Source organism: Papio anubis, chromosome 3, assembly GCF_008728515.1.
Source record: "Papio anubis isolate 15944 chromosome 3, Panubis1.0, whole genome shotgun sequence".
NCBI lineage: Eukaryota > Metazoa > Chordata > Mammalia > Primates > Cercopithecidae > Papio > Papio anubis.
In genome coordinates this window covers 70,082,224-70,103,950 of record NC_044978.1, presented here as the reverse complement: position 1 = coordinate 70,103,950, position 21,727 = coordinate 70,082,224, and the positions used below count along the sequence as shown (strand labels likewise).

The window sequence follows — 21,727 nt, the reverse complement described above, 5'->3', positions numbered from 1 at the left end:
ACATAATACTAGTTAAATTTTATGTCTATTTAATTTATAACAAATTTTAGAACTGTGAAGGGGAGCGTAAAATGATAAACTGAATGTTAAATGGAACTATACATGGTTGCTTCATTTATGAGATGTTCTGTTTGTAATGGCCATATTTTCAGTCAGCTCCGCTATGTCCCTTTCTGGTGATAAAAGCTAGGGTAAACAGAGAAGAAACAAAAATGTGAGCATAATTCTTAGGTTATTGCATTTGAGGCCTCAACATTCACTTTAAATAAAAAATTTGCCATGCTTGCCTGCTCATCTGCCCACTCACTCTCTCCCTTTCTGTCCATGAAAGGTTAGCTAGTTAAGGATCTAAAAGTTAACCCTAGACCTTATATAATGTTCTTTGACTATTTTCCAACAGATATTTGAAAGTATACATATTTGGCATGTGGCCAGGCGCAGTGGCTAACGCCTGTAATCCTAGAACATTGGGAGGCTAAGGCTGGTGGATCACCTGAGGTCAGGAGTTCAAGACCAGCTTGGCCAAGATGGTGAAATGCCATCTCTACTAAAATAAAAAATTAGCTGGGTGTGGTCTCGGGCGCCTGTAATCCTAGCTCCTTGGGAGGCTGAGGCAGATAACTGCTTGATCCCGGGAGGTGGAGGTTGCAGTGAGCTGAGTTCATGCCACTGCACTCTAGCCTGGGTGACAGAGCGAGATTACGTCTCACCAAAAAAAAAAAAAAGAAAAAAAAAATTTGGCATGTGGTAAACATTGAGTAAGATCATAAACATTTGCATACATTTTAATACAAAAGACATAATATGGATCAGTAATTATCAGTCAGAATATGTTAGTGCAACAGTTGATAAATGTTGCCAATATTTGTGTCAGTGTGCAAAGTGAATATCATGTTCATCCATTTCATATGATTTATCTTCCTGGCTTTATTGGGTATAAAACCTTATTTCATAAAGATTATTGAGTAATAACAATTTTGTTATTTGGATGTGTTTACTATCTTTCTTATATTTACAGACAAGTAAAAAACACTGATTTAGAGAAACATTCCTAAACTTCAGTCAAATTGTAGTCGGTTGTCAGTCATTTTTTAAAATTTCTATGAAAAGTAGGATGGTGTTCGAACAAAGATAGACAATAAGTTAAAAACTAAAATTTTAATTCTACTTTAAAACTCTTGAATGAAATGACAGTGTTCTCAGGCAGAATGTTAGATAATAAGAATTAGAGCCCATCATTCTCTGCTTGGTAAACACTGCAAGTTGCAGGAGTGTGCGCTTTGAATTCTAACTATAATACCCTTATTTGTGTTGGTAATCAGTGTTGAATACCAGTTACTGAATGCTTACCATGTTCCAGGCTTTATGTAAGTTGTCACTTTTAATCTTAACGAAAATTCTATTTTGTTGATGAAGAAATAGGTTTAATGAGGTTAATCTAGTAAGTAGATGAATTAAGATTGAAACCCAGATCTGTCTGACTTCAACATTTTTCTGGATGTTGTCTAATGCTGTCAGTTTTGTAAGAGCAGTATATGCAGTTTGAATGAGCTTATCAGATTTAGGGCCTTCTGGTGTACTCGTGAAGTGTTTTGGATGGGTACATTTAGTTGTTACCAAATACTTGGAGATTATTTAAACTTGAACTGTAAAATATATCCAGCTCTAGAATAGTTATATTATTGTTAAGTACAACCAGAACATCTAGAATGGAAACTAGTTAGTGTTTCAGCTTACATGACATTCCTTTTTGGAAATATTTAGATAGTTTTAGTATTAGCCTGTTCTCATGCTGCTAATAAAGACATACTCAAGACTGGGTAATTTATAAAGCAAAGAGGTTTAGTTGACTCATAGTTCCATGTGGCTGAGTAGGCCTCACAATCATGGCAGAAGGCAAAGAGGAGCAAAGTCACGTCTTACATGGTGGCAGGCAAGAGAAAAGAATGCGAGCCAAGCGAAAGGGGTTTCCCCTTATGAAACCATCAGATCTTGTGAGACTTATTCACTACCACCAGAACAGTATGGGGGAAACTGCCCCCATGATTCAGTTGTTTCCAGCTGGGTCCCTCCCACAACATGAAGGAATTTTGGGAGCTACAATTCAAGATGAGATTGGGTGGGGACACAGCCAAACCATATTAGTTACTTAATACCCTGATACATAAAAATATGTCTTTTAAGGAGGTTGAATAAAAAGTATCACAGTTAAACTGCAGTGCATTAAAGGGCCTGCCTGGGCTCTAATAAAATGATTAGTATCCTGGCTGGGCACGGTGACTCACTCCTGTAATCCCAACACTTTGGGAGTCTGAGGCAGGTGGATCACCTGAGGTCAGGAGTTCAAGACCAGCCTGGGGAACATGGTGAAACCCTGTCTCTACTAGAAATACAAAAATTAGCCAGGTGTGGTGGCATGTGCCTGTAATCCCAGCTTCTTGAGTGGCTGAGGCACAAGAATTGCTTGAACCTGGGAGGTGGAGGTTGAAGTGAGCCAAGATTGCGCCATTGCACTCCAGCCTGGGTGATAGAGCAAGACTCCATCTCTCTCTCTCACACACACACACACACACACACACACTCAAAAAAAAAAAAAACCAAAAAGGAGTAATATTCATAATAAGAACAAAAGGCGTTAAATCTGGCTTTAATAACTCTGGTTGAGACTTCTGCATTTAATCAGCAAAGGACCTTCTAGCCGAAATTGATAACTTTGCTTTTAGGAACTTTGGGCCAGAGAGGGAGCCTTTCCTACAGTTTATTGTTCTTGTTAGGGTAGGGTTTAAACTTAAGTTTCTACTCATTAATTAATAATACAAATGAAACATTTGCCTTAGAACTACCTCCAGACAGAGGATCTTAGTCTCATTCGTCTAGTTCCAAACATAAAATTTTGTGTTATTTTGTTCTCTTTATTTGAGCTAATTTTTTCATCATATAGTTGGCAAATTTAATAATTTTTCATTTTATGGAAATGTACTTTATGGTTCGTTTTTCAGTTATGGTCATGTTTTAGACAGAAAAAGTGATGCACATCTAAACTGACAATATTTTTCGTGTGCAATTTATTAAAATTTTAAGTTCATAGGCCCAATTTGGGATTGCTTCTTTTTTTGTAGCAATGAAGTTGAAAGAATGTTGGAAAGGCATGAACGCTTTAAACCTGAAATGTTTGCAGAATTGCTACAAGCAGCAAACACAACAGATGACTATAGGAAATGTCCTGTAAGTATAGTTTGGAGAATGTTAGTATGCTTCTTGTTCTGTAAATTTGAAAATAGGCATTCAGATATTATCATGTAAATACTGATTCTATATATAGAATTAGCTTTAAGAATTTTTTAAAAATATTATTTTAGATTATACCATGTGCACCATTTATCTTAGCATAATTTCTTTAAAAACTCCTAAGTTTGTGAAGGTTTGAAGGTAGCATATGTTGATTAAATTTTTTCAAAGTCCTGAAATTTATCATTTGATTAAAGAGAAAGTTTCTTTTCAGTAAACTTGAATGATACTCTTTTCTCATCTAATATATTTGTTACTGACTTCAATTATTTTATTTCTGCTTTTTTTTAGGTTGAATTCTTTAACAGATTTACAAAAATATCAAAGAATACTTTTATTTAAAATAGACTTCTTGTTTAATCAATAATTAAGACAAATCGCTTGTTAGAAGTCATTTTTTAGTATACTGAATAAATTGCAAATATATGTTAAAAATGTCATCATGTAATACAAACTGTGTAAGGTTTTGCCTATGGTTTATCTGTTTTCATAATTTTAGAACTTTTCTTTTGTGTTTTTCTGTAGAGTAACTGTGGCCAAAAAATAAAAATTCGCCGTGTTTTAATGAATTGCCCAGAGATTGTTACAATTGGTTTAGTCTGGGACTCTGAGCATTCTGACTTGACCGAAGATATTGTTCGGAATCTAGCAACACATCTTTATCTTCCTGGGGTATCTTATCTATTTTCATTCCCTTCTCTTTTATTTTCAAATTTTTCTAAAACATCTTGATATATATTATGATACACTTATTTTGACTTCAGAACTAAATTTTTTTTTCTGAACAAAATAATACTATTTCGATGTTTTATCCGATAAAGTCAAGTTTAATCAAACCAGGCTAACTGGAATGCCTTTACTACATAGACTAGTAATGGCTTTTAATTACAAACTAAACTGTCTCATGACTTTTGCTTCTTTCACTCTAAAATAATGATGATTGATGATTTTTTATCTATGGCCATGATTGTAAATATAAATATTGTTAACTTAGAAAGGTTTAAGATTTAAAATTCATCTAAAATACTGATCTCTTTTTTTTTTTTTCCCCCAGCAGAGTCTTGCTCTGTTGCCCAGGCTGCAGTGCAGTGGCGCAGTCTTGGCTCACTACAATCTCTGCCTCCCAGGCTCAAGCAATTTTCATGCTTCAGCCTCCCTAGTAGCTAGGATTACAGGCATGTGCCACCATACCCAGCTAATTTTTTGTATTTTTAGTAGAGATGGGGTTTCACCATGTTTGCCAGGCTGTTCTCGAACTCTTGGCCTCAAGTTGGTCCACCTGCCTTGGCTTCCCAAAGGGCTGGGATTACAGGCGTGAGCCAGCATACCCGGCCATGATCTCTTGATATGCTTGTTACTTTCTTAGTATATTTTGAATCGGTTGATGTTACAATTAAAGTTTTAGAGATAATTACCTTTTAGATAATGTGTTTAATAAACATTCAAATACGTTATTCAGTCAAGAATTACCAGAAATGTGGAATTTATCTCATATTTTGAGTTTCTTTATGAAAAGTGTCAATCGTGTGTCATTAGAGATACTCTATTATTACTAAACTAATTTGTAGTGAATTCGTTTTTTTGGACTTAAAGTTTCTATGAATGAATTAAAAGTGATAATTCTGTTAACAATGTGATGTCAGTGGTGCCTTCAAGTAATAATATCATAATATTGGATTGGGGCAGTATGCGTGAGAAATATTTCATTATGTGTCAAATACATGATTCATCTAATTATTCCTCATTTTACAAAATATACAGTGTTAAGTGTAAATTACTAATTTTTTTAAACAGCTTTTTTATAGAGTTACTGATGAAAATGCCAAAAGTAGTGAACTTAACCTTGTTGGTATGATCTGCTACACCAGCCGACATTATTGTGCCTTTGCATTTCACACCAAAAGTTCCAAATGGGTATTTTTTGATGATGCAAATGTGAAAGAGGTAAGTGACACTTTCTTTAATTGAAATAATAACTGTGATTTTTACTTTTTGTTAATAAATGATATATTGATATTAATATTCAAAAGGATGATATAATTATTATGTAATATAGTAATAAATGAACATAATGATAGCATCATTAAGTTCAAACTTTCTTTTGTTATTCTTGAAATTGGCTTATTTTGAAGCCAACTTTTAAAGCAGTCCATTTCCAGAATAATAATAGACTAATGAATATTAGTATACAAATATGTAACTATCAGTGATCTGTGTGTCAGTGATGATCCTTTTTGCCTGATGCATATTTGCTATATTTTTTTTTTTGTAGATGAGTCACAGTAGTTTTGTATAACTAGCGATGAAAATGTGCTTGCCTTTATTTTTATTATGACAATTTTTTTTCAAATTTTCTGTGTGGAATACAGAAATAGATATATGAGTTATATCTTTTGGTAATTACAGTTGACCCTTGAACAACATAGGAGTGCCAAGCCCCTGTGCAGTTTAAAACCCATGTACAACTTTTGACTTCCTCAAAACTTAACTGCCAGCAGATTACTATTGACAGACAGCCTTATCAAAAACATAAACAGTCAATTAACACATATTCTGTATGTTATACGTATTATATACTGTACTCTCACAGTAAAGTAAGCTAGAAAAAAAATCTTACTTACAAAATTATAAGCAAAAGGAAATATATTTACCACTCACTAAGTGGAAGTGGATCATCATAAACGTCTTCATCCTTGCTGTCTTCACATTGAGTAGACTGAAGAGGAAGAAAAGGAAGATTGGTCTTGCTGCCTCGAGTGGTAGAAGCAGAAGAAAATTCACATATAAGTGAACCTGCACAGTTCAAACCTGTGTTGTTCAAGGGCCAACTGTAATTTATTTACTCAAATAGTAATAATATTGTCTAGAAAAGTAGTGAATAATAGTTCTTAATAAGGAGTATTGGAATCACATGAGGAGCTTTTTAAAAAACATATATTCCTGGACTCCTAAAGTTTTGATTCAGTAGTGTAAAGGCAGGTATCTGAAATTTTAAGTTCTACGGGAAATTCAGACATAGCACAGTTGAAAACTATTGGTCTTGCCAAAGCTTACTGGCTTTGGCAATCTTTATTAAGTAGTAAACTCATTTAAAAATGCAAGTTCTTTGGTTGTTATAAGCAAATGATGTAGAATTCTATTTAGTTTCATTTTAATATACAACAAAAGGCCATTTATCAGCACTGTGATTAAGACACTACAAATTCAAATATTTGGTATTTAGTGGACTTCTAATTCTACCCATGAAGGATTAACTGCTATAGAAATAGGCATTTCACGGTTTAAAACTAGGACATAGGTGAAACAACTCTAAACATTGAACAACATGCAGTTGAACAGAGAAAAGGGAAACAAATGAGGTCAGCTCTATAATTACCCACTGCTTACTGCCTAGAGGTAGTTTCTGGGTTGCAGTGCAGGCAGTGGGAGCCCAAACAAAGCCCAACAGTGTCACTGAGTTCTGCAGACTGAAACGAGTTCAGGGAGGCCTAGATGGCTAAAATTTGCAGGACAGAATACTAGAAAGAAAACTGCACAGGGAGAAAGTTCTGGAAACTGACAGAAGGGTTCCCTGGAATTTGTGGCTAAATTGTGATTTGTGCATGTGAGGGGTGAACCCACACAAGTTTGGGGTTAGTTGGGAGAGATGGGAAGCATCACTGGAAAACAAAAGGTAGGAGGCAGAGGTTGCAGTGAGCCGAGATTGTGCGACTGCACTTCAGCCTGGTGACAGAGTGAGACTCTGTCTCAAAAAGAAAAAAAGAAAAAAAAAAAAAAAGCTTAAAACAAGCCTTGAAAGTTCAAAGCTAATCCCACCTTTAAAATAACACAACAAAATTCAATACCCAAGACTATGAAGTTCAGTGAAATTCAATATGCCACTTCAAAATAGCATTCAATAAAATATTACCAAATATTCAAAGAACCTGAAGAAAAATTAATAAAAACAGACCAGAAATGACTGAGATGGGAATATCAGGGAAGGATAGTAAAACTACTGTTTATGTATAGGAATTTTTTAGATAACGTTTTATAAGCATGAACCATAAAAATAGTTGGTAAATTAGACTTCATTGAAAGTTAAAATTGTTGTTCTTCAGTAAGATACTATTAGGAGAATAAAATGACAAACCATATACTGAGAGAAAATATTTGTGAAGCATGTATCTAATAAAGACTGTATCCAGAATATTGAAATAACTCTTAAAACCCCATTAAAAAATCAGCAAAAAATGTTGACGGTTCACCAGTGAAGATATATGGATGGCCTTGAAATGATATTCAGTACATCATTAACCACAATGGAAATACAAATTTAATTCATAATGAGATTCTAGTACTCACCTGTTGTAATAGCCAAAATTAAAAAGACTGACAATACAAATAGTTGGTGAGGATAAGAACAGCTAGAGCTCTCACACGAGGCTGATGGAACCACAAAATTGAACATTCACTTTCAAAACTGTCAGTTTCTTTAAACATATGTTTACTATATAACCCAGCAAATCCACTCTTGTGAAAACGTAACTCCACATAAAACGTGTACGTGAATGTTCAGGATAGTTTTCTTCATAATGCTCAAACTAGAAATGACTCAAATGTCAACAATAGGTGAATGGATGAACAAATTGTGGTATAGCTATACAGTGGAATATAATACTCAGCAAGAAGGACTGAACTATTGAACTGATACATGCAATAATGTGAACAAATCTCAGAAGCATTATGCTAAGTGAAAGAAGTGAGATATAAATGACTACATGCGATGATCCCATTTATATGAAATTCTAGAAGGAAAAACAAAGGTTTAGAGAGTAGATCACTCATTTCCAGGGACTGCAAAGTGGGGTACCAGGTAAGATTTTGGGGTGAGGATTACACGATTGTATTGTCAAAACTCACTGACTTGTACACTATAACTAGATAATTTTACTTCATATAGTACACCTCAATAAAGCTGTTAAAATTTTGGTATTTATATTTAAAATCAGCACTTTGCTTGAATTACTTAGTACTTTGATGTAGGAGTTTATTAAGTTTCATCTTGAGTCGATGTGTAAAAACATTTTGCAGTTTCTACTTTGCTTTTACATAGTTTAAATTATTCAAAATTTGGAGGAAGAACTGGGTATATTAATTACCCTGTGAAGGTTTTTATTTTATTTTCACATTGACTCTTCAAAGTCTGGCCAGTGTGGTGAAACCCCGTCTCTACTAAAAATACCAAAATTAGCCAGGCGTGGTGGCACATGCCTGTAATCCCAGGAGGCAAAGTCATGAGAATCCCTTGAACCTGGGAGAGGGAGGTTGCAGTGAGCTAAGACGGTGCTACTGAACTCCAGCCTGGGTGACTGTGAGACCTTTTCTCAAAAAACAAACATTACAAACAAAAAAATGGACTCCTCAAGTCTCTTGGAATCCCCAGTGAGGAGGATAAATAGCTGAATATATGTAGTTCAGAACAGCTCATCAGAATTGTTCTTAAAAGTCCCCTTCTCTGCAAAAATATTCTAGAATGCTTTGTGGTGTTTTTGTTTGGTTTTGTTTTGCTTTTAAATCAATTTTATAGAGGTATAGTGCACAAACATTAAAATACACCTATTTTAAGTGTACAGTTGGAGTTTTGATAAATGTATTCACCCATGTAACCACCATAATCAGTACACAGAACATGTTCATCACCCTAGGAAAAGTCTATCAGGCTTCTTTGTTGTCATACTCCCCACACCACCCCAGGACGAGGAAATTGCTGGTCTCATTATAGATTAGTTTTACTCATTCTACAATTTTATATAAATGGTCTCTTATAGTATGTACTATGTGTCTGCCTCCCTTCCTTTAGCATAATGTCTTTAAGATTCATTCATGTTGTTTGGATTCACACTTTATTTTTATTGTGTTTTATGGCTGTACAACAATTTATCCATTTACCTATTGAAGTATGAATAATCTGTTTGTGAACATATTTTTTTCCGTTGCTCTTAGATAATACCTAGAAGTGGGATTTCTGGGTTGTGTGGTAAGTGTCTGTTTAACTTTACAAGAAACTATCAAATTTATTTCCAAAGTGGTTATACCAGTTTGCATTCTATGAGAGCAATGTATGAGAGTTCCTGTGTTCCACATTCTCAGCAGCACTTCGTGTTGGTATTCTTTTTAATGTTAGCCCTTCTAGTGTATGTATAATATTATCTCACTGTGGTTTTCATTTGCATTTCCCTTGCGGTTGGTAATATTTTGAGCATCTTTTCTTGTGCTTGTTGACCATTCTTACATCTTTCTTTTGGTGAAATGTCCAGATTTTTTGCCAATATTTCGCACTGGATTATCTTCTTATTAATGCATTGTAGGGATTCTTTATTCTGCACAGTAGTCCTTTATTAGCCGTATGTTGCTTATTTTTTTTCAATTTCTTAATGGTGTCTTTCTAAGAGCAAAAGTTATTAATTAATTTAGATTAAGTCCATTTTTAAAATATTTTTATTCTGTGGTTTGGTGTGCTAAGAAATCTGCCCTTCCCCAAGTTTGCAAAGATTTTCTCTTTTGTTTTCTTCTGGTTAAGTTTTAGTTTTTGTGTGAGCTATTCTTAGTTAATTTTTTTTGTTTGTTTTATATGAAGTCAGGTTAAAGTTATTTTTCTCATGGTAAAAGTTCTTTATTTCCAGTTGTAGCACCATTTGTTGAGCTGACTCTTAAATTTCTCCATTGAATTGCCTTGAAGTCTTTGTCAAATGTCAGTCAATCACATATTTGGAAAGCTTTTTAAAATTTATTTGCCCATCAAATTTGTAAATGATAATGTTTAAAAGATTTTTATTTAGACTAGTTACTAAATACAGTTAATTATATAATATGATATATACTTGAACTACTAGCAGCTGCATATCTAAATTTTTTTTTTTTTTTTTTTTTGAGACGGAGTCTCGCGCTGTGTCACCCAGGCTGGAGTGCAGTGGCGTGATCTCGGCTCACTGCAAGCTCCGCCTCCCAGGTTCACGCCATTCTCCTGCCTCAGCCTCCGAGTAGCTGGGACTACAGGCGCCCGCCACCACGCCCTGCTAGTTTTTTGTATTTTTAGTAGAGACGGGGTTTCACCATGTTAGCCAGGATGGTCTCGATCTCCTGACCTCGTGATCCACCCGCCTCGGCCTCCCAAAGTGCTGGGATTACAGGCTTGAGCCACCGCGCCCGGTCTAAATTTTTTAAAAATATAAAGTAACTCAGAGTCTCTGTCTTTTCATGTAACACATTGATTACAAGGTTTTGTTTTGTCTTTATTCATTGTGTTTTTTTAAAAGATTGGAACTAGATGGAAAGATGTTGTCTCCAAATGCATTCGATGCCACTTTCAGCCACTGCTTTTGTTTTACGCAAACCCAGATGGGACAGCAGTTTCTACTGACGATGCACTCAGGCAGGTTGTCAGCTGGTCACATTACAAATCTGTTGCAGAAAATATGGGTAATTCTTTCTTTTAAAAATTCTCCATGTTTTTCTATTATCACAGTGAACTAGGAATACTAATACTCTGAATATAAAATGAATATCGGGGGGAACCCCATCCCCGATATTTAACATGGGTTCTTTTCTATTCCCTAAGCGTGTTGGCTGGTTTGAGAAATAAAGGGAAAGAATACAAGAGAGAGAAATTTTAAAGCTGGATGTCCGGGGGAGACATCACATGTCGGCAGGTTCTGTGATGTTCCCTGAGTCATAAAACCAGCAAGTTTTTATTAGCGATTTTCAAAAGGGGAGGGAGTGTACGAGTAGGGTGTGGGTCACAGAGATCACATGCGCCACAAAGTAATAGAATATCACAAAGCAAGCGCAGGCAGGGCGAGATCACAGGACCACAGGATGGGGCGAAATTAAAATTGCTAATGAAGTTTCCGCATGCATTGTCATTGACAACATCTTATCAGGACACAGGGTTTGAGAGCAGACAACCTGTCTCACCAAAATTTATTAGGCGGGAATTTCCTCCTCCTAATAAGCCTTGGAGCGCTACAGGAGACCTGGGCTTATTTCATTCCTTTGACTTTGACCATAAAAGAGGGATGCCTCCAAGGGGGCCATTCAAAGACCTACTCTCAGGGCGCATTCTCTTTCTCAGGGATGTTCCTTGCTGAGAAAAAGAATTCAGCAAGATTTCTCCTATTTGCTTTTGAAAGAAGAGAAGTATAGCTCTGTTCCGTCCGGCTTACCGGCAGTCAGAATCCAAGGCCATCTCCCTTGTTCCCTGAACATTGCTGTTATTCTGTTCCTTTTTTGAAGGTGCCCAGATTTCATATTGTTCAAGCATACATGCTCTACAAACAATTTGTGCAGTTAACACAATCATCACAGGGTCCTGAGGCGACATACATCCTCCTCAGCTTCCAAAGATGACCAGGATTAAGAGATTAAAGACAGGCATAGGAAATCACAAGGATATTGATTGGGGAAGTGATAAGTGTCCTTGAAATCTTCACAATTTATGTTCTTCTGCCATGGCTTCAGCTGGTCCCTCTGTTCGGGGTCCCTGACTTCCCACAACAAATATTGAGGATAATTTCAAATTTGACTTTGAGTAGAGTTGAGGCAATTTTAGTAATTTTTGTTAGTATTTTAGAATGATCCTTTTCTCATCAGTGGCCTCAGAAGCACCTTCAGGAGTTACCCACTATTATGGTCACACAATCACAAAAGAGGCTTCACTAGTAGCTCTTTCTAGAAGTACGTTTTAAGTGATGTAGTAAACTGCAAAAGTCCAAAACAGTTAGGTCCTTTTTGAATGCAGTATAAAGCATTTCGAAATTCTTAAATGATGTCAGTCCTCTTAAGTTTTAAGTAACTTTTTTTACAGTTAAAAATAATCTGAAAAAAATGATTCAAACATCTCTTTTCATGGTAAGGAAAGGAATGATACATTTTTGTTTCTCTTTTTAAGGATGTGAAAAGCCTGTAATTCATAAGTCAGATAATTTAAAAGAAAATGGATTTGGTGATCAGGCAAAGCAGAGAGAAAATCAGAAATTTCAAACTGATAATATTTCATCATCTAATCGGAGCCACAGTCACACAGCTGTAGGGAGAGGACCAGGTACGTGTTTAAATTGTCATTTTTACATAGTTCCGAGTGAGTGTCTTCCTTTTTTCACTTACCGCACGATGCTTACCTAGCTTTCCTTGCCTATGAAGAGATAATAGCAAGTAGGTAACAAAATTCGTCTTTTGATTTATGCATTTCTCTGAGAGCTGTAGTTTTACCTGACCAGTTTGATTCCATGAGTTGTTTGAGTTTCTCCATGCACTCAGACTGTGGTAGGCCTGAGGCAATCTGGACAGTTACCAAATAAAGCAACAATGTGGCATTTCCTTCAAGGAGTTAATAATCAGCTTGAAGCAGAAAAATGTGAGTTAATAATTTGGCATAAATGCCAAAATTAAATTTACTGGTAGTGAATGCAACAGTAGTTCAAAGTTAACTATTGCCGTAGTTTGTTCTTAACCTCATTTTTATTCAACTCTGCCTTGTTATTGTTATCCCATAACTAACTTCCACAAGTCGAGTTCTGTAACTTGGGTTCAAAATGAGACCTCACGATACTGTGTACAGTTATAGTTTAGAAATACACATAACTCTTGTGTGGATGTTCAGGATGATTTTGTAATCAACCTTTAAATATATTAATGAAATAATGTGTAATCATAAAAGTAACTCATTTAATCAAGGGTAGTAACATTGAGAATTAACAGTTATCCACAAAAAACTAAAATAAAGGCTTTTAAAAAATTATTAAATATTAAATATTAAAAATTTTCCTTTCACAGATTACCTATACTCGTAGATCAAGGCATTTTATGTTTTTCAAACGACACCTAGTTTTAAGCCCAGAAATAGTATATGTGTGTGTAAGAATAGAATCATTGGAACCAGACAACTTGGGTTCATATTCCCGGTTCTCGACTTACAAACTTTGTGAACTTGGGCAAATTTCTAATTTCTCTCTGCCTCAGTTTCCTTACCCAAAATAGAGACAGTAATTGTACCTTGAAGAAGTAAATGAGTAACACAACTGGCAAATAGTGACCATTCAGTTACCTTTAGCTCTTATTATTTTAATGGCAGATCTCTTTTTTTATACTTGTTTTAGAGGCTATACAAGAAGTTCTAAAAGACAACATGCATCTCCAGTGTCAAGAAAAATCACATTTAGTTTTTAATCATAAAAATACCATTATATACTATATATCTACATATCTATGCTTTTTAAAATTATATCAACATTTTTATATAGATCAAGTTTTATTTTTATTGAGCAATTTGAAAAATGATCTGTATGATAGTAAGAAAGATTTCTTTTACAGCTAAGTTAAGTCACATTGATCAAAGGGAAAAGATAAAAGACATTTCCAGAGAATGTGCTCTGAAAGCTATTGAACAGAAAAACTTACTTTCTTCACAAAGGAAAGATTTAGAGAAGGGACAAAGAAAAGATTTAGGACGACATAGAGGTAAGTTAAGATCTTGTACTATTGATTTTAAAAGGAGCTGCTAAAATCTTATTTTAAAACTGAATTTTATAACTTTAATTTCTGTATATGTTAAATATATATTAAAAATATATAAAATATATAAGTTAAATATATATTTATATAATATAGAAATATAAAAATTATATATTTCTGTATATGTATATATAAATTAATATATAATTTCTGTATATAGTTTATAGCAAATAAATTATATTAAAGTTATTTTTAATAACTTTATTTTTAAGAGGTGAGAGTTCACTGTTGTGTAGCCTAGAGTGCAGTGACACAATCATAGCTCTCTACAGCCTTGAACGCCTGGGTTCAAGCTATCCTCACATCTTAGCCTCCTGAGTAGCTAGGACTACAGGCACATGCCACCACATCTGGCTAAATTTTAAAAAGTTATTTATAGAGATGGGGTCTTGCTGTGTTGTTCAGACTGGTCTTGAACTGCTCGCCTCAAACGATCCTCTTGCCTCAGCCTCCCAAAGTGCTGGGATTACAGGGGTGCCCAGACCTATTATATTTTATATATGTGTATATTTATTAATGAGTAATTTAATACACCTATACTAAATCTAAATATGCAAAATATCCTGATTCTTAAATTTAATTCTAACCTGGGATACTTGTATATGGGTTTCTATGTTTTAACTTACTTATAGATATAATTCACTCATGGCATATTCAAGTAATAAGGAAGTTTATAAAACTAAGTGAAGGGACTTCTTTTCTGGCAATCCCTGACTTTCCCTCTCTTTACTTAGTATTTCCATTTCCACATTATAAGCATGTCTCTTTATGGTTTTATGCTTTTTTCTTTATGGACAGAGCATAATTTAACTGATCGTGATAGACTTTACAGGCTGATTTAAGATTTTTTCTTCAGCAACATCTTTTTTCACACATAACTTTGTACATTTTTGCATATAGCCATAGTATAAAATTCTTTCAGAGGAATTGCTGGGTCAGGATATGTTTACTTTTAATTTTGACAGATGTGGCTCAGTTGCCCTCCTAAAAGACTGAACTAGTCTGCACTCCCACCAATAATGATTGGATGTCTGTCTGTTCACACTCTCAGCAGCAATTGGTTTAACAAACTTTTAAATCTTTACCAATATAAGAAGTGGAAAGTATTTTTATGATTTTTGTTATGAGTGAGATAGAGTGCTTATTTTTTAAAAAAACTGCCTCAATTTTGATCTACTTTAGAGATCATTTTTTAAAGTTTCTTTTATAAAAACCCCTCATTAAGCATACATAAGGACTGGAAAAACACTTTTTAATCTCAAAGCAGTATGTGATACGTACTTGCAATTACTATTTACCTAAAACTCTTTAACATTTTATTTCTAACAGGTATTTGCCTTGTGACTACAAGGTGACTCTGAGGAGTAATTCATGTGTATCTTTAATTTTTTTTTTTAAGATTTGATTGATGAAGACCTTTCACATTTCCAATCTGGATCACCTCCTGCCCCAAATGGTTTTAGACAACATGGGAATCCACATATATATCATAGTCAAGGAAAAGGATCATATAAACATGACCGAGTTGTACCACAGAGTCGAGCTTCTGCACAAATAATAAGTTCAAGTAAATCCCAGACTCTTGCTCCAGGGGAGAAAATAACTGGCAAAGTTAAGAGCGACAGTGGCACTGGATATGATACAGACAGCAGCCAAGATTCTAGGGATAGAGGAAACAGCTGTAATAGCAGCAGTAAAAGCCGGAACCGAGGTTGGAAACCTATGAGAGAAACATTAAATGTTGATAGTATTTTTAGTGAAAGTGAAAAAAGACAGCATAGTCCAAGACATAAACCAAATATCAGTAACAAGCCCAAATGTAGCAAGGATCAAAGTTTTAGTAATTGGCCAAAAGAGAATCCAAAGCAAAAAGGTTTAATGACCATATATGAAGATGAAATGAAGCAGGAAATAGGAAGCAGAAGTTCCCTTGAATCTAATGGAAAAGGAGCAGACAAAAATAAAGGCCTTGTAGAGGGTAAAGTGCATAGTGATAATTGGCAGATGCAAAGGACTGAGTCTGGATATGAAAGCAGTGATCACATCAGTAATGGATCTACTAATTTGGACTCACCTGTTATCGATGGAAATGGTACAGTAATGGATATCAGTGCTGTTAAAGAAACAGTATGCTTCAGGTAATGTAAAAGTTGAGTGAATCATTTTTCCATCACTGTTCTTTCTTGTTAATTGCATGAAGTAATTGTCAAAGTTTGGGGTCAATTAAATAGGATGGAAACAGCATGAGCTGTTTTAAAGAGCTTTAAAAAGTTTGCTTCTTCTAAACACAAGTATGTTTCTGTAAAGAAACCTAGGATATTGCAGTTTATTTGATATTTTAGATTTCTATTTTTAATAGTTATTTCCTGATTCCAAAAATAGCAGCTTTTTATTTTTAGAAAATTTGGAAAGTACTGAAGTTTATTATCATTGTTGTGTCACTGTCAACAATTGACTGGTTTTAAAGCACAGACTTCAATTGGTATCATCTCAGTCATTAAATTGGTTGTTTAATTCTTCTTTTTTTGTCTTGAGGGGAAGGAGTCTCGCTCTGTCGCCCAGGCTGGAGTGCAGTGGTGCAATCATGGGTGACTGCAACCTCTGCCTCCTGGGTTCAAGCGATTCTCCTGCCTTAGCTTCCCAAGTAGCTGGGACTACAGGCACACACCACCATGGCTGGCTAATTTTTGTATTTTTAGAGACGGGGTTTTGCCAGGCTGCTCTCGAACTCCCAATCTCAAGTGATCCACCTGCCTTGGCCTCCCAAAGTGCTGGGATCAAAGGCCTGAGCCATTGTGCCTGGCCTGTTGTTTAGTTCTTCAATGTGTGTAATGTTTATAATCTCATCTCTAACATTTGTAACTCAGAACTGAAGCTAGTTTTTACTGTCACAACTCATTCTCATGGAAGATATTTTCCCTTTAGCAAATATAAAAAAATTCAATCAAATAACTTTGTGTTCAATTAATTCTAAATACATTTATTATATTACTGTTTAATCCTTCTAACATGTGTTTGTTTGCTATTAGCTGATATTTTACCACATTTGTTATTAAAAGGTAGATTTGCAAAAATCAACTGCTCATGTTTTATGAAAATGCTGTTTCAATAAAGACTTAAGGAAAGGGCCAGGTGTGGTGACTCACACTTGTAATCACAGCAGTTTGGGAGGCTGAGGCAGGAGGATTGCTTGAACCCAGGAGTTCAAGACCAGCCTGAGCAACATGGAAAGATCTCATCTCTATGAAAAAGTTTTAAAATATTAGCCAAGTATGGTGGCATATGCCTGTGGTCCCAGCTACTTGGGAGGCTGAGATGGGAGGATCTTTTGAGCCCAGGAGGTCAAGGCTGCAGTGAACCATGTTTGTACCACTGCACTGCATCCTGGGCAAAAGAGCAAAAGGTCCTGGCAAAAAAAAAAAAAAAAGACTTGACAAGGTAATTTTATAATTCTTCTTGGAATGGAGTAGCCTAGGGTAGTAGAAAGATCAGGACTTTATAACCAGATAGACTTAGATTTTAATTATTGGGCAAATTCATTTGACTTTTACAGTCTTTATCTTCTCTTGTAAAATAAAGATAACTACTTTTAGTATTAAATAATGTACATTAAGCCCTAGAACAACACATGGCATATAATAAATGTTTAACACATTTTTCTTTTTTTAGAATAAACAAAGGCAATCCATAATAACTGATGTGTTTAGTGTGTATTTTATTTTCTAGTGACCAGATTAAGACAAGCAACCTAAATAAAGAACGTGGGGACTGGACCTCCCTTCAGAGCCAAAATCACTTAGAAGGTAAAAAGCTTATTTGAATATAACAGTTGCTGTAAAAAATAAATTGTATTAATGTATTGTTTGCTATTATGATGTACCTAAGAGAAAACCCTATATGACTATAAAAATGACTATGAACATTATTTTTAAATAACCCTAAAATATCAATAAACAAATTTTATTAATATATTATGTTTTAAATTATGTTTTAATCAAGTACATGTGGAAAGAAGGAAATCAGCATTCTTTTTTGTATGTATATTGTTATACAAAAGAAAGCATGCTATACTTTCCACATTGGCTTCACAAAGTGTTAATAATGGTTTTGTATCTTACTTTTTATTTGATTGGATAACTATTGCTTTTGAAGTTTGCAGCCTTTTTAATGTGCTGTTTGGATATGTCTCTGATATTAAAGATAGCATTATTATTATTTTTTGATTTAGATGATGAAGTCTTTCAGTTTTTTTTTTTAGTAGCCGTTTGCATTTTAAGTGTCGACATTAGGGACCCTTGAACACGTTGCTTTTCATACTTGTCCTTAAAACTGTTATTTGAGACTCAAATAGGCAGGAGTATCTGTCTATGGTGGCTTGTTAACACTTTACTTTTACATAACAGAAGGTATATTTCTATATTTGCAAATAAAAATGTCATGTTCTGATAGCTTAGAAACTGTCTGTAGACTGTTGGTCTTTCTGACTTTACCCCCTCCTTTTATGCCTATGGGAAATAGGCATAAAAAAAGAATGGTCCATTGGGGTCCATTGAGGTAAGAGTAAAGAAGATAAGAATGGTCCTGTTACTGATAAGTTTATGAGTAATGATGAGGGAAGTTGAGAGCATTCATACTTGAAGGCTTTTAAAGGATGGGAAAAGCTATGAGAAAAGGGGAAACTCTTATCAGGATAGGTAGGTTTTAGATTATGCAATGGTAGTATCTTCAAAATCTCAAGGTGTTAACTCAAGTTTGTTTCTTGCTCACAATATAAGTCCAGAGGTGGTCAGTGTAGTCTCTTCTTAGGAGTCACTCAGGATCCCAGGCTAAGGGGATATGGGTGAGAAGGAGATAAAGGAAGATATATTGTGGAGAATCACCTGCCAACTCTTAAAACTTCAAACCTGAGGTGACACATGCACTTCCACTTCTGTATCATTGACCAGAGCTAGTCTCCTAACCAGGCCTGATTTCAGAGAAGGTAGAAAACTGCAATTTTACAGGTGCTTGGAATTGAATGGAAGTATGTGTGTACAACTCTAATGACTGTCACAGTAGTTAAAAACTGATAGAAAGATTGATAAACAGCCTTCTGGAAAAGTTTCGTTTGGCAACAATAACTATGCAATGGTGTGGAATGATTATAGGCGATTTGTTAGCAACACATAGTAGCCCAGAAGCAAAGAAAGTTAGAAATTTGAATGTATACAGGATTCAGGGTTGCTATTGGGAGTATATACCTGAAGAATTTGGGGGAGAGAAGTCAAGGAAGATGATTTGCAAAGGAATTATTATGTTGCGATCAAAGACAATGTTTTCAAATTTTACAATTCAGAGGAGTAGAAGGGATATAATTTTTCACAATATAAAAGAGCAATGAACAGCAAATTTTAATGTTTTTTAGCCTTGTGGGGATTATTTTTCAGTTTGCAGACAAAGAATGTGATTAAATGTTAAATTATTTTGTTTTCATCAAATGGTATACTATCAGAAGGAAACATTTATATTAAGGAAATAACCTTCCTTTCCCATATTCGAATGTCTCGCCTGATAAAATCTGATAAGTTTTGTAACCAAGTATTACAGGAAACAGTAAAGGGTTGGCCAGAAATCATAGCAAAAGTCAGTGAGATTGAACAATAACTGCAAGTTCAGTACTTGTTACAAAATGATACTTGCTTCCTGATAGTTATAAAAACACAAGATCGTAGAGATTTTGATGGTCAGAAGTACATTGCTACAAGAACTTTGCAGGAATTTTCCTCATTTAATATGAAAGTGTGTATGTGTGATGTACTTAAAAATGCTTTTTTTATGGTAACGTGTATAACCAAATTTACTATTCTAATTATTTTTAAGTGTACAGTTCAGTGGCATTAAGTATATTCACATTGTTGTGCAACGATTACTACCATCCATCTCCAGAACTTTTTTATCTTCTCAAACTCAAGTTCTCTACCCATTAAACAGCTCCTCATTCTCCCCTCCTTCCAGCCCTTTGGCAATCACCATTCTACTTTTTGTCTCTGTGGATTGGACTATTTTAGGTATCTCATATAGGTGGAACCATATGATGTTTCTCCTCTTGTGTGTGTGGGTTATTTCACTTAGCATGATGACTTCAAGGTTCATCCATGTTGTAGATGTATCAGAATCTCATTCCTTTTTAGACTGAGTAACATTCCATTGTATTATATATCACATCTTGTTTATGCATTAATCTGTAAGTGGACATGTGGGTTGTTATTACCCTTTGGGTATTGTGAATAATGCTGCAATGAATATTAGTGTGCAAATGTCTGTTTGAGTTCCTACTTTGAAGTCTTTTGAATATATACCCAAAAGTGCAGTTGCTGGGTCCTGTGGTATATGTTTAATGTTTTCAAGAACTGCTGTACTATTTTTATAGCAGCTGCACCATTTTACATTCCCACCAGCAGTGCATAAGGACTCCAGTCTCTCCATATCCTCACTAGCACTTGTTATTTTCTGTTTTAATAGGTATTGTATTGTGTTTTTGTGTAACCCATTCTTTATTTAACTAAATAAATTATACTATTTTAAAGTTATTTCTGATTTCATAAACTTTCTACTTCAAAGCCTACCATGGTTCTCTAAGCCAGTCTTTGACTTGAGAACATCTGTTTGTGTTGTACCTTGTGGTATTATGTATTCCCTTCCCCACGTCTGGGACTGAGAATGTGTGGAAAAGTGATATAGGAATTTTTCCCCCAAATTAAAAACTTGCTGTGCATGGTTTTTTCCCCCCACAAGGGACAATTTGTTATAATTTTGTGACTATATATGATTTTCTTGGTCATTCCTATTTCTTATTTATAAAATGGGGGCACACTTAAAGCTGTGGAGTGAGAAATGATTGGATGCTGTCAAGAAACGGGGGACATTACTGAACTGTAGAATCATTTTATATCAATAGCTAAAAGACTTAAAATTCAAAGAGCCTTAGAAATTTCTTATTTTCATATTTTCTTGACATTTTGTCAATTTTTAATATTAGTCTATGCAAGTATATTTAATGGTAGAGGACCAAAATCTATAATAATGCTGCTGTTATTTCTGCTTTTTTCCCATTAATAGAGATATTCTATAGGTTTGTCTGCCTATGTCATGATGAATTCTGCTGCAAAAATCCATCCCTACACTGCCTAAATCTGTTACATTTGGGAACATTGTTTAAATTGCCACAATGCCATTTGGAATGTTTTAGCTCCCTTTTTAAAATGGAATTGTAGTGGAGGGATTTCACATGCCTTAAATTACATTCAGGACAGAAGAAATGATTTCTTCTTACAAAAATGATTTCTTCTGATAAAAAGTATGTTTTATACTTTTTAAATCTTTCAATTTTTCTGAATTTCGAAAATTTATTTCCAAGTAAAAAGTTAAAAGATTACAGTAGACTAATGGTTGCACAGCAATGTGGATGCACTTGATACCACTGAACTGTACACTTAAAAGTAGTTCAAATGATAAATTTTGTTATGTATATTTTACCACAATAGAAAGAAAACCCTTTAAGTGTATTACATACTTTTTCATATTAACTGAGGACACCTATTGCAAAATTCTTAGAGCAATGTGTTTTGACCAAGAAAATCTCAGTGACCTTATGTTTTTATAACAGGAAGCAAGAGAAGTAAAGAAATGAATTTTTGTCTGTCTTTCCAAACCTTTGCTGTGAATAGCATACCTGGAGTAGAAAATGAAACTAAGTGCTTAGTTTGCGTTTTGTTTGTTTTCAAGTGGACATGCTTGGTATTTATATTGCAGAAGATAAGGAACTAATGATGTACAGGGAGAGAAAGGCATAAAGAATAGAACAGAACAGTAATTGATGGAGTAAGACCCTTGAGGTAGAGTGAGAAGG

The 21,727-nt window shown here is 34.7% G+C and overlaps 1 protein-coding gene across 3 annotated transcripts in view; it reads left to right on the top strand.

The window, feature by feature from the left end:
- USP53 (ubiquitin specific peptidase 53) overlaps positions 1–21,727 on the top strand; it is a 78,528-nt gene that overhangs the window by 46,329 nt on the left and 10,472 nt on the right. For 2 of the 3 annotated variants that reach the window (XM_021938751.2, XM_021938749.2), the window contains 8 exons: positions 3,120–3,225; positions 3,814–3,960; positions 5,083–5,232; positions 10,587–10,749; positions 12,218–12,370; positions 13,639–13,785; positions 15,239–15,977; positions 17,566–17,642. In XM_021938751.2, the coding sequence (XP_021794443.1) occupies positions 3,120–3,225; positions 3,814–3,960; positions 5,083–5,232; positions 10,587–10,749; positions 12,218–12,370; positions 13,639–13,785; positions 15,239–15,977; positions 17,566–17,642 (1,682 nt within the window). The remainder of the gene's footprint in view (positions 1–3,119; positions 3,226–3,813; positions 3,961–5,082; positions 5,233–10,586; positions 10,750–12,217; positions 12,371–13,638; positions 13,786–15,238; positions 15,978–17,565; positions 17,643–21,727) is intronic. The other variant, XM_021938750.2, reaches the window with a different exon arrangement.